Raw genomic sequence first — 14223 nt, forward strand, 5'->3', positions numbered from 1 at the left:
AAACGCATGTGCTTAAAACGCATGCGTTTCCATTGACTCCAATGTATTTTTTGACACAAAAAAACGCATGAAAACGCATGCCTTTTTATGTTTCAAAAAAAGCCTCTCAAAAATACTACAAGTTGTATTTCTGAAAAAGAACGCATGCAGCAAAAAACGCATGCGTTTCAAAACGCGACCAAACGCGTACAACAAAAAACGCTGCAGACAAAAACGCAAGTGTGAAACCACCCTTACACACTTACACACACACACTTACACACTTACACACACACACACACACTTACACACACACACACACACACACACACACTTACACACACACACTTACACACACACACACACACTTACACACACTTACACACACACACTTACACACACAGACACTTACACACACAGACACACTTACACACACACTTACACACACACACACACACAGACTTACACACACAGACTTACACACACACACTTACACACACACACTTACACACACACACACACTTACACACACACACACACACTTACACACACACACACACACTTACACACACACACACACACTTACACACACACACACACACTTACACACACACACACACACTTACACACACACACACACACACACACACACACACACTTACACACACACACACACACACACACACACACACTTACACACACACACACGCACACACTTACACACACACACGCACACACTTACACACACACACACACACTTACACGCACACACTTACACACACACACGCACACACTTACACACGCACACACTTACACACACACACACACACACTTACACACACTTACACACACACACACACACTTACACACACACACTTACACACACTTACACACACACACACACACACACTTACACACACACACACACACACACTTACACACACACACACTTACACACACACACACACACACACACACACACTTACACACACACACTTACACACACTTACACACACACACACACACACACTTACACACACACACACACACACACTTACACACACACACACACTTACACACACACACACACACACACACACTTACACACACACACACTTACACACACACACACTTACACACACACACACACACACACACACTTACACACACACACACACTTACACACACACACTTACACACACACACACTTACACACACACACACTTACACACACACACACACACACTTACACACACACACACACACACTTACACACACACACACTTACACACACACACACACACACACACACACACACACTTACACACACACACACTTACACACACACACACACACACACTTACACACACACACACACTTACACACACACTTACACACACACACACACTTACACACACACTTACACACACACACTTACACACACACACACACACACACACACACTTACACACACACACACACACTTACACACACACACTTACACACACACACTTACACACTTACACACACACACACAGACACTTACACACACACACACACACACTTACACACACACACACACACACACACACACACACACACTTACACACACACTTACACACACACACACACTTACACACACACACACACACACACTTACACACACACACACACACTTACACACACACACACACTTACACACACTTACACACACACACACACTTACACACACACACTTACACACACACTTACACACACACACTTACACACACACACACACTTACTCACACTTGGGTTGGCACTGGTCAATGTTGGATTTAATCCAGTCTTCGGCAATGTCCAGAACACTGCTTGCATGCTCACAATTCCCTCCATAAAAATTAAAGGGCTGGCGGCTGGAACAACTGGGCCAGTTGCTCATTATGCATTTAAATACTGCATTTGACTGGAATTCTTTTTGATCACATTAATAGCCATCCTGAGCCTGGCGGCCTGTGGGTTGGACACCCCTGATGTAATATGTAAGGCGGGCTCACAATTCATCCCTGACAGATAAGGATTGAGCAGCTTGAATGGAAATGCCTAATCCTTTTGTTCGTAGAGATAAGTCCCCACCCATACTTTATTTTTATTTATTTTTTGCCCCAAAGTATTTTTAGCGGCCCATTTTAATACGCAATAGAAGAAACAGACTTGAGTCACTTTTGTTGTACAAGATTTTGGTTTTTTTTCTTTCAGTAATTTGCTTTATCAGCTTTTTTGAGGACAAAGAACCAATGAGTGTGTGAAAAATGTAAACGTTACTATCCACATGAGACTTCTCCCGGCAGGCAGTACAAGGACTGTAGTCCTATCCGTACAAGCATTTACTATACACAAAACGTTCTATAATGATCAAGTTAGCTGCCAAACATACAGATTAGAAGTTGTTCTGATAAATTTCTGAAAAGAATAATCGAAAAAATGGATAATTAAGGAAAAATAGTTAATTCATATCATGTCTATGGCCAACCTTTAGTCGTATTGTCAAATATTTGTTTTTTGCAAGACATCTTGGCTTATGTTGGTGCGTGTTTTTTTTTTTTTATTTTTTTTTATTTTTTTATTTATTTATTTAAGGTTTACTCCTATCTTCATACATGAATATTGTTGGATAGTCCTTACAAAAACAAGCACTTTTGCGTTTTGCTGCTTATTAAAATTTGCAGCTGTTCTTACGATTATACCACTTTTGTTTGCAGCGCGTTGTCTAGGAGACCGACCACCACTGCTATCTAAAAAACTCCGTAGGAGAGGGTTTGGAAGCACTGCGCATGTTCTGCTGGTCTAGCAGCAGTGGTCAGTGTCCCAAGGAACAGAGCTAGAAATAAAAGAAAAGTGTTATTAGTGATGAGCGAATATACTTGTTACTCGAGATTTCCCAAGCACGCTCTGGTGTCCTCCGAGTATTTTTTATTGCTCGGAGATTGTTTTTCTTGCCGCAGCTGAATGATTTACATCTGTTAGCCAGCATAAGTACATGTGGGGGTTGCCAGGTTGCTAGGGAATCCCCACATGTACTTATGCTGGCTAACAGATGTAAATCATTCAGCTGCGGCAAGAAAAACGAAATCTCCGAGCACTAAAAAATACTCGGAGGACACCTGAGCGTGCTCGAGAAATCTCTAGTAACGAGTATATTTGCTCATCACTAGTTAATATCTCAAGAACGGCTGAAATTGTAAATTAGCAGTAGATTTCAGAAGTGCTTCTATTGACTATCACTATCTGACTTTTCCTATCTAAGAACTTTACCCCTTTTAAGTAGAACAATATGCAGATTATTGAAAATATTTACTCATTATTTCCATAGGTACTTATTGAAAAGGAATGGATTTGCCTAGGGCACAAGTTTTCTCAAAGGTACCGTATGTATTGATGTATTAAATGTAGACCAGTCAGCATTTCTGACATGCCTGTTGTAGTAAATATTAAAATAACAAATCAGCAGTACTATGCCTTTTCCGTTGTCTTGTTCCTCCTTGTTTTGTTACATTGCGACCTGTGTTTACATTTTTGTAATCCGATTTGTGTGTGATGCATCAGCACTAAATAGTCTAAGTTGGTGAGGTGAGAAAAATATAGGCATAAATTAAATTTAGGGGATCAAATAACTAAAAATTGACGTGTCTATCAGTATATACACAATCCGTATATACATACCTTTTCTGAAAGATCACAGAGGCTGCAACACCATTAAGCAAGAGGCATCACTAACCAAACAGCACCATGAAGACCAAGGAGATCTCCAAATAAGTCAAGGACACAGTTGTTGAGAAGAACAAGTCAGGGTTGGGTTATTTAAAATAAAAAAAAATCCCAGTCTCTAATCCCCCGGAGCACCATCAAATCCATTATCATCAAATGGAAAGAACATGGTACCACAACAAACCTGCCAAGAGAGGAACATCCACAGACACACCCAGCCTGGACAAGGAGGGCATTAATCAGAGACGCAGCACAGAGACCAAAGGTCACTCTGAAGGAGCTGCAGAGTTCCCAAGCAGAGACTGGAGTATCCGTCCTTATGACCACAATAAGCCGTACACTCCATAGAGGAGGCCTTTATGGAAGAGTGGGCAGAAAAAGCCTTTGCTTACAAAAATTGTAAGGCTCATTTTGAGTTTGCCAAAAGACATGTGGAAGACTCCTCAAATGTATGAAGGAAGGTGCTGTGGTCAGATGAGACCAAAATTAGACTTTCTGGCCACCAACGTAAACTTTGTCTGGCGCCAAACCAACACCGCTCATCACTCCAAGAACATAATTCCTACAGTGAAACATATTGGTGGCAGTACCATGCTGTGGGGATGTTTTTCTGCAGCAGGGACAGGGAAAGTCGAGGGGAAGATGGATGGTGCGAATTAAAGAGAGATTCTTGAGGAAGTCTATCAGTCATTTAAGACTAGGACACAGGTTCACCTTAGAAACAAGACAGTGGCCCAAAGCATACTGCTAAAGCTACACTCGAGTGGTTTATGGGGAAATGTGTAAATGTTTTGGAGTGGCCTAGTCACAGCCCAGGTCTTAATCCAATGGCGAATGTGTGGTCAGACTTGAAGATCGCTGTTCACCAGAAGAAACCGTCTATTGTGAAGGAGCAGTTTTGCTTTGAGGAATGGCCAAGCATCCCAGTAACAAGATGTGGAAAGCTGAGACTTATCCAAAGTGACTTGCAGCTGTAATTGGCGCAAAAGTGAATAGTTTTCGCACTGAAGTTTGTTATTTTGTCCGATTTATTTGCTTGACGATAAAAAGAAAACCAATTATTCACAGTTGTAGGCATGTTCTTTACATGAACTGATGCCAGCCCTCAAAGACATGAAATTCCAGGTCGTGAGGTGGCAAAACAAGAAAAATGCCAAGAGGAGTGATGAATATTTTCGCAAACCAATGTATCGCCAAGTTATGCCATCACTTGATTGGTGAGGGTATGTATGCCTCCGTTCATTTTGAGAGTGAATTAAAAGGGGTTGTCCACTTTGCAGAAAGTTGGCCAGCAACTTTGCAATTTTACATCCTCTCTATTTTTAAGGACGGAGGGATTTCTAACTCTATCTTTTTACTGCTCGTTACCTGGATTATTTGCCACCTCTTGATTCTGGGCGGTTACTGATCTCCTAGGTAAGGAGTGCAGCGCTCATATGCTCTTTCCCATGGAGCTTGTAAGTGCTAGTTTGAAGCTTGCTGGATCCTTTGCTGAAGAGGCAAAGCTTCCTCTTCTTGCAGCATCGGAGTGGGCACAGTTCGGACCGGCGGCACAACTATTGTGCTTGAACTGTCAAGCACACAGGAAGCTGGAGAGGGGAGCGATATGGTGCTTAAAACACTTGGTGAAATAACTCTTTAAACTTTACTGTGTTGGAAAAGCAGAACTATCCTCATCGTATGAACTCTAATATCAGTGTTCGTTCTTTGCACTGCAGAGAGTTGGGCAGAGGTGCGATATGCAGGTACTTCTGCTTTCCAGCTCCAAGTTTAAGGCATTACTAACTTTTTCCCATTCAGTAGAAGGCTTCTTCAAGGCTTCCAGTGTGTGTGTGTGTGTGTGTGTGTGTGTGTGTGTATATATCTATCTATATAGATAGATCGATCGATCGATATATAGATATATTTGGAATTAACTTGGCATTGTGACATTTGGACTGTAGATCAGCCTGGAAGTGTGAAATGCACTGCAGCAAAAAAGAATGTTATTTCTTTGTTTATTTTATTTTTTTAAATTGTGAAAAGTCTTTTCAGAGGGTCATTTATTATTCAACCCCTCAACCCACCAGAATTCTGTTTGGTTCCCCTAAAGTATTAAGAAGTAGTTCAGGCACAAAGAACAATGAGCTTCACATGTTTGGATTAATTATCTTTTTCCAGCCTTTTCTGACTATTTAAGACCCTCCCCAAACTTGTGAACAGCACTCATACATGGTCAACATGGGAAAGACAAAGGAGCATTCCAAGGCCATCAGAGACAAGATCGTGGAGGGTCACAAGGCTGGCAAGGGGTACAAAACCCTTTCCAAGGAGTTGGGCCTACCTGTCTCCACTGTTGGGAGCATCATCCGGAAGTGGAAGGCTTATGGAACTACTGTTAGCCTTCCACGGCCTGGACAGCCTTTGAAAGTTTCCTCCCGTGCCGAGGCCAGGCTTGTCCGAAGAGTCAATGCTAACCCAAGGACAACAAGGAAGGAGCTTCGGGAAGATCTCATGGCAGTGGGGACATTGGTTTCAGTCAATACCATAAGTAACGTACTCCACCGCAATGGTCTCCGTTCCAGACGAGCCCGTAAGGTTCCTTTACTTTCAAAGCGTCATGTCAAGGCTCGTCTACAGTTTGCTCATGATCTCTTGGAGGACTCTGAGACTGACTGGTTTAAGGTTCTCTGGTCTGATGAGACCAAGATCGAGATCTTTGGTGCCAACCACACACGTGACGTTTGGAGACTGGATGGCACTGCATACGACCCCAAGGATACCATCCCTACAGTCAAGCATGGTGGTGGCAGCATCATGCTGTGGGGCTGTTTCTCAGCCAAGGGGCCTGGCCATCTGGTCCGCATCCATGGGAAGATGGATAGCATGGCCTACCTGGAGATTTTGGCCAAGAACCTCCGCTCCTCCATCAAGGATCTTAAGATGGGTCGTCATTTCATCTTCCAACAAGACAACGACCCAAAGCACACAGCCAAGAAAACCAAGGCCTGGTTCAAGAGGCAAAAAATCAAGGTGTTGCAGTGGCCTAGTCAGTCTCCTGACCTTAACCCAATTGAAAACTTGTGGAAGGAGCTCAAGATTAAAGTCCACATGAGACACCCAAAGAACCTAGAAAACTTGGAGAAGATCTGCATGGAGGAGTGGGCCAAGATAACTCCAGAGACCTGTGCCGGCCTGATCAGGTCTTATAAAAGACGATTATTAGCTGTAATTGCAAACAAAGGTTATTCCACAAAATATTAAACCTAGGGGTTGAATAATAATTGACCCACACTTTTATGTTTAAAATTTATAAAAATTTAACTGAGCAACAAAACTTTTTGGTTTGTAAGATTTATGCATCTGTTAATAAATCCTGCTCTTTTTTGAAGTTTGAAGGCTCTAACTTATTTGCATCTTATCAAACCTGCTAAATCTGCAGGGGGTTGAATACTACTTGTAGGCAGTGTGTATATATGTATGTATATATGTGTATGTATATATATGTATATATGTATATGTATATATGTATATGTGTATATATATATATATATATATATATATATATAATATACGCACACGCATGCACACGCATACATACGCACACGCATACATACGCACACACATGCGTCTCGTCATATGGCCGACTAGATAAGCAGCCTCACCTGATCTGTCTTTTCTACCGCAGATGCCATCATTTAGAGTTTGATCCCAAAGAAGCATCTCCCGTGTTCACACAATTCCTGGAGTGTGTGTGGCATCTTATGGAGCAGTTCCCTTGTGCCTTTGAGTTCAGTGAAAAATATCTACTGGAAATTCATGATCATGTTTATTCCTGCCAGTTCGGAAACTTCATTGGAAACTCCCAAAAAGAGCGTGAAGAACTCAAGTCAGTGTCTGACAGCATTTGTTTGTTTCTTATGTGTTTTATGTACTTTGAATACAGTTATTTTCAGTTTGTGCGGACTTATCACATCTGAAGAACTTTCCTGGATAGGAGGCTACCATCTGGTTCTATATTGCACTTTTATGCTTTAAAAATCAATTTACACGTCCAAATTCAGTTCAGCAGATGATGCATTTTATAGACAAAAGGGTCTGGATATACCTTTCGATCAGTGGATTTGTTTCTAACATGCAGAAACTCGAGCATGAAGTCACAATCCACATGGTACAGTAATTGCTTGTCTATGGATTGTACTGAGCGGGTCAATGACTTTACTTGGCACTGTCATACAATGCTGCCCTAGGTAGGGGCACTACTGCAGCTGCTCAGTGAGGGAAGGTGGGACTGCTGCTACTGCTGGGGGTATCAGTGTCTGCTCTGACTGCTGGGGAAAAGAGAAATGAATGGTGGGTGGAAGATGGGCATTTTCTTGTGTAATATGTCCTTAGTCTCAATTTTGGCTCCTATTTTTGGGATCTGACTACTGTACTGCATTCTGTATTATAGACTGGTTCTAATCAATGGATCAAGTCTATATAATACAATGTTAAAATGACCTTCAGTTGCTAGTATTGTGCATTTCGTAGCTATCCTATGATAAACTGTTATCCTCAATCCTGAATTTTTTTTTCTTTTTCTCCTCAACAGAATTTTTGAAAATACGCATTCCTTGTGGCCATTTCTTCTAAAAAGGAAGCAAGAGTTTATGAACCCCTTGTATATATCAAATGCGTATAAAACCCTCCAGCCAAATACCTACCCGTTCTGCTTTAAGTGAGTAAAAATAACATGGTCACTCCTGATGCTTGCCGCTCTTTACAGCTGTGGAGCGTTATTATTTTTGCACTATTTGTGCAGCAGTCTCGGTTTGCAGTTTTCTTACAAACGTTCTTTTGAGCCAATAAACGATTGTGGTCAGCGAACATTTCTGCGGCAGAAAGCCATTTTCCCTTAAACGGAATCTGTCAGTAAGATTTTCTGCCTCCTCTGAGAGCAGCATAATGTAGTCAAAGAGAAGCTGATTCCAGTGATGTATCACTTAGTTTACTGGGTGCAGCCGTTCTGATGTAATCAGAGCTTTACGATTTGGTATGAAGCAGAGCTGAGAAAGCTAGCCCCGCCCACACCAGGCTCTCTGGGTACAGAGTCCATAGACAGTGGGGTGCTCAGCTCAGGAGGGAGCGTGTCAGGCTAGGATGCACTCCGCTGCTGTGTCCCAGCAATGATAAGCTCCTGGTGCTAAAACTATCATTGTAAGCAAACAAAACCACAGAGCTTGATAACAGAGGCATCACTGGAATCTGTGTTTTAACCCATACATCATGCTGTCTTCACATTACATGGCAAAAACCTGCTGACAGGTTCACATTGATGCATGACTATTCAGCTTCTTCTCTCTGCCCTGCTCTGGCTAGAGTGTATGGTGGCCATGATGGGTTGTTATGGCTAGTGACTACAAAGCCTCACAAGTCATCACATGATTTACTAATAAGCCTTTTAGTTTAAGAAATAAAGTGACTGAAACACAAAATCTGTGAGGATAGTTTCCCACTCGCACCGATGGCCTAACATGGAGATGGCAATCTCTTATGTGGCCTCCGTGGACTTAATCCTATGCTTCCTACACCAAGCAGCCGATCCCCTCTCTCCTGCCGTACACAGTGATTTGTCTTCATTGTACAATTCTTTCTGTATGTATTTTCAGATTCTGGTGTGGAATGTATAACCGATTTGACAAGGGAATGCACCCGCGGCAATCTGTCCTGGACCACCTGCTTGAATGTATGAACAGGAAGGCAACTTTGAAAGCTGATGAGACTGACATGGAGGATGTAAGTGAAATGTTTGACTTAACCAGTTCAGGACCTGGAACTCCCCCCCCCCCCCCCCCCCAAACCTAACCAAACAAATTGTGGGGTTTTATCATACTTGCATCTTTGCATGGAGCTAAAAATAATTTTTTCTTCTTCACATATTCTTATTTTTTTACTCCTATTTTTTGTGATACAAAGGGCTCAGTTAATATGTCAATTTTTATTATTTTTCTGTTTGCTGATATTGAAGGGGTGAGTTAAATGAGGGGAAAAACACAACAGTAAAATTGTCTATTTTTCTAAGCCTGCCCCCCACAAGGTATTAAGTGTGATCAGTGAGGCAGAGGTGGTTGTAAACCACGTCTGCCTTCTCTATGGGGAGTTCGGCAGCTCCTTGCACCCACAGCTGCACCATCTCATACAAGCAGGTTCTTCTACATTCTACAGAGATGTTTTATAAGGACCGTGCAAAGAGCCGACCGCCCAGAGATTTACAGTGTCTACACACTTTGGGTTTCGGAGCAGAAAAATCTGCTGCAAATATTCAGTGTTGGAAGAAAAAAAACGCTAAGTAAAATGCTCTTGATTTTTACTTTGTTTTCCAATTTATTTAAATAGGTGAAAAATGCTGCATAAACACTAAATAATTGACATGCTGCAGATTTACAAAAAAAAACAAAAAAACTTTGAAGGTTCAAATCTGCAAAGAAAAAAATAATTACTAGGAGCATGAGATGTAAGAAATCTCGCTCACATTGCTGGTTTTGTAAAATCTATGCAGTGATTTTCCTTTTTAAACACACCCTGAAAAATAAAGCATGTAAACAAGCCCTTTTAGTGGTCCAGAACTGGTTAAGGCCGCCTATAAACAGCTATTAGACAGCAGTTGGACAAACAATTGTATAGCCGACAGCTTTCTCGACCAACTCCCCCATATACCGGCTCGGCCCCACACTGCTGTGAGACCAACTCCCCCATATACCGGCTCGGCCGCACACTGCTGTGAGACCAACTCCCCCGTATACCGGCTCAGCCGCACACTGCTGTGAGACCAACTCCCCCATATACCGGCTCGGACGTGCACTCCTGTAAGACCAACTCTTCCGTATACCTGCTCGGCCGCACACTGCTGTGAGACCAACTCCCCCGTATACTGGCTCGGCCGCACACTGCTGTGAGACCAACTCCCCCGTATACCGGCTCGGACGTGCACTCCTGTAAGACCAACTCTCCCGTATACCTGCTCGGCCGCACACTGCTGTGAGACCTGCTCCCCCGTATACTGGCTCGGCCGCACACTGCTGTGAGACCAACTCCCCCGTATACTGGCTCGGCCGCACACTGCTGTGAGACCAACTCCCCCGTATACCGGCTCGGACGTGCACTCCTGTAAGACCAACTCTTCCGTATACCTGCTCGGCCGCACACTGCTGTGAGACCAACTCTCCCGTATACCTGCTCGGCCGCACACTGCTGTGAGACCTGCTCCCCCGTATACTGGCTCGGACGTGCACTCCTGTAAGACCAACTCTTCCGTATACCTGCTCGGCCGCACACTGCTGTGAGACCAACTCTCCCGTATACCTGCTCGGCCGCACACTGCTGTGAGACCTGCTCCCCCGTATACTGGCTCAGCCGCACACTGCTGTGAGACCAACTCCCCCGTATACTGGCTCGGACGTGCACTCCTGTAAGACCAACTCTTCCGTATACCTGCTCGGCCGCACACTGCTGTGAGACCAACTCTCCCGTATACCTGCTCGGCCGCACACTGCTGTGAGACCTGTTCCCCCGTATACTGGCTCGGCCGCACACTGCTGTGAGACCAATTCCCCCGTATACCGGCTCTGACGTGCACTCCTGTAAGTGGCAGCAACTGCTCTAGGAAGAAGTAAAGGATCGGCAGCTGACATTCAGCAGGCACTGACAAATGTTAGGGAAGGGTTGGCAGGCCCCCATACACATTACGCTGACTGCCGATCCCGGTGAGAGCGATGGGTCCAGCTGACTTTAGCCTAATGTGTATGAGGGCCCTTTGGAAGAACCATTTTTTGCTTATTGTGTATGGTAATAGAATTTAACAATTTGTTCTGTTCCAAACCAGAAGCTTCCCAAACCAAACACCCTTCCAGAAGATGCTTGCTCCTTGATTGACTGCTTTGAAGATATTCCAGCAGTGAGAGAACAGTCTGATGATCTGCTTCCAGAAGGGGATAACGAAGAAGTTCCTGCTGATTTTTCCAATAGTTCTGTGGCAAACAACGATCTGTGCTTAAAAAGGGAAATAAATGAGGAAGAGCACGGGCCGAGTATCCAGAACCCCCCTCATACGTATTCCTCTGACAATAAGACGCCAGCTACCACTGAATAACTGGAAATGGCAATATCCTTGCACCACAACAACTACCATTAGGGAGGAGAAGAACAAAATGGATCAGTTTATGGTCACTGCTTAAAGGGAATACAAAATGGTAAAAGCTCAGACACAATGAGCCATTCTGATCATGTAGGTGCCATGGATGTCTGAACCATGGACAGGCTGTTGGTCTTAGAAATGGTAAACACATCAGCCAAATCCTCATAAGCTTCATTCGCACACTATAATTTGGCTAAAGGCGGCTACATCCTTGATGTCATAGGTAGGTCATGTGGGTATCGGGCAGGATTTACAGAGCAGTGATGGGGGAATGTCATCTTCCATGGGTTCCCTGTAATTCACCTTTTGATCAGCCTTGTTCGTCTCCATTTGTGAGATGGGTCACTAGGTTTCTAGGTATAATGGCATAGAGGCACCAGAACCTTTATACCGTTGTACGTTCAGTCTTTATATTGAAGCTGATACATTTGCAGTATTTATCCGGGAGTCGGGCAGCAATTGATGCATCAAACAACAATGACGACAAGTTTTTTTTTTTTTCCATTCATGAAATGTATGATTACCTCTACGCTCATCCATGGACTCGTTTGATTGCACTTTTGCCTGGCACCGGTAGGATTTCCTGTTTTTAATCCAAGAGCACTTCTTATGGGAATGTAAAGGTCAAAGTGTCTTGATTCATTGTTTGTATAATGTTAAATGTATAAGATTTTTTTTTTTTTTACTTGGGCAATAAAGGACAAATACTGTTAAATTATGCAAAAAGCAAATTTATCAAATGTTTCGTCACCATGACATCATTTTCTTATTTCACTCCAATTTTGTATATTCACTTTGATGTCAGACACTGAGGACCTTCAAGAGGGAAAGACAGACTGTACATTTGGATCTTACTGTTTTCTGGTCTGGTGGTCGCTGAATTTTTAGCTTACATTAACATTTTTGGGGAAAAATTGTTGTGCAAATTCTAGATAATTTGGACCCTTCTGTGGGAATGTAGACATGTAAATCTATGTTCTGTGCAGTACATTGCTGTATACTGTGACCCATCATGGTTACCTTTAAGGCTATGTGCACACACTGCGGATTTGACGCTGCAGATCTGCAGCAGTTTTCCATGAGTTTGCAGTACCATGTAAACCTATAGAAAACAAAATCCGCAGTACATGCTGCGGGGAAAAAACAGGCGGAAACACAGCGGTTTATATTCCGCAGCATGTCAATTCTTTGTGCGGATTCCGCAGCGGTTTACATCTGCCTCCTCTATAGGAATCCGCAGATGTAAAACCCCACAAAAACCACGGTAAATCCACGGTAATTCCGCAGTGCGGTTTTCCTGCAGATTTACCAAAATCAGTGTGGAAAAATCCACACTCCATTCCACAGCGTGTGCATATACCTGAACAATGATAATTGTGGATGTGTGCAGAGGGAGGGTTGTCCCCTGCACACCCCGGGGTGTATAATATGCACCCAACAATGATAATTGTGGATGTGTGCAGAGGGAGGGTTGTCCCCTGCACACCCCGGGGTGTATAATATGCACCAGCAATGATAATTGTGGATGTGTGCGGAGGGAGGGTTGTCCCCTGCACACCCCGGGGTGTATAATATGCACCAGCAATGATAATTGTGGATGTGTGCAGAGGGAGGGTTGTCCCCTGCACACCCCGGGGTGTATAATATGCACCTAACAATGATAATAGGGAATGTATGCAGAGGGAGGGTTGTCCCCTGCACACCCCGGGGTGTATAATATGCACACACATAATAGCAGATCTTCTTATAGAAGCTAAGCTGCTACTCATTTGGACATGGTTATGAAATAAATGGAGGGACACTGCTTGTTGCCAGAAGCATCAGTGTTTTATCTCGGTGCTGGTTTTCATGCTTGATTCCACCATCCAGAGATTTTTCCACGGCAGCTAAAGGGAAATCAATCTAGTTGTCCATGTAGCCAGTCAGATTTGCCATTGTTGCCCATATGACATAATGTTATACTACTTCAGTATCTATAGTGTTACATACTTATTTTTGTTACGCATTGTAAAGTGAACTAAAAGGTTATTAATGTAGATCTAATGCTATAAAATGTGTTTTCTGAATTTTGTTAATTTATTGTCACTAGTTTAATTAAACCAATTTTGTTGCCGCAGTAGCACTGCTTTCTGGTTACTTTACTGACCATGTCAAAGATTAAAGGGAATCTATCACTTGATTCATGCTGCCCAAACCACGGGCAATGTGAATCCGAGCCTGAACTCACAATTGCAGCCAATGATGTACAGGTCCTTCTCAAAAAATTAGCATATAGTGTTAAATTTCATTATTTACCATAATGTAATGATTACAATTAAACTTTCATATATTATAGATTCATT

General features: G+C 43.0%; 1 protein-coding gene across 2 annotated transcripts in view; it reads left to right on the forward strand.

Annotated features, from left to right (window-relative positions):
- MTMR8 (myotubularin related protein 8) overlaps positions 1 to 14000 on the forward strand; it is a 48342-nt gene extending 34342 nt beyond the window's left edge. Inside the window, exons 10-14 of one of the 2 annotated variants that reach the window (XM_069747205.1) lie at positions 3332 to 3381; positions 7394 to 7594; positions 8300 to 8425; positions 9357 to 9483; positions 11570 to 14000. In XM_069747205.1, coding sequence (XP_069603306.1) covers positions 3332 to 3381; positions 7394 to 7594; positions 8300 to 8425; positions 9357 to 9483; positions 11570 to 11836 — 771 coding nt within the window. In that variant the 3' untranslated portion in view covers positions 11837 to 14000. The remainder of the gene's footprint in view (positions 1 to 3331; positions 3382 to 7393; positions 7595 to 8299; positions 8426 to 9356; positions 9484 to 11569) is intronic. The other variant, XM_069747206.1, reaches the window with a different exon arrangement.
- Positions 14001 to 14223: the final 223 nt, after the last annotated feature.

This window comes from Ranitomeya imitator, chromosome 2, assembly GCF_032444005.1.
Source record: "Ranitomeya imitator isolate aRanImi1 chromosome 2, aRanImi1.pri, whole genome shotgun sequence".
NCBI lineage: Eukaryota > Metazoa > Chordata > Amphibia > Anura > Dendrobatidae > Ranitomeya > Ranitomeya imitator.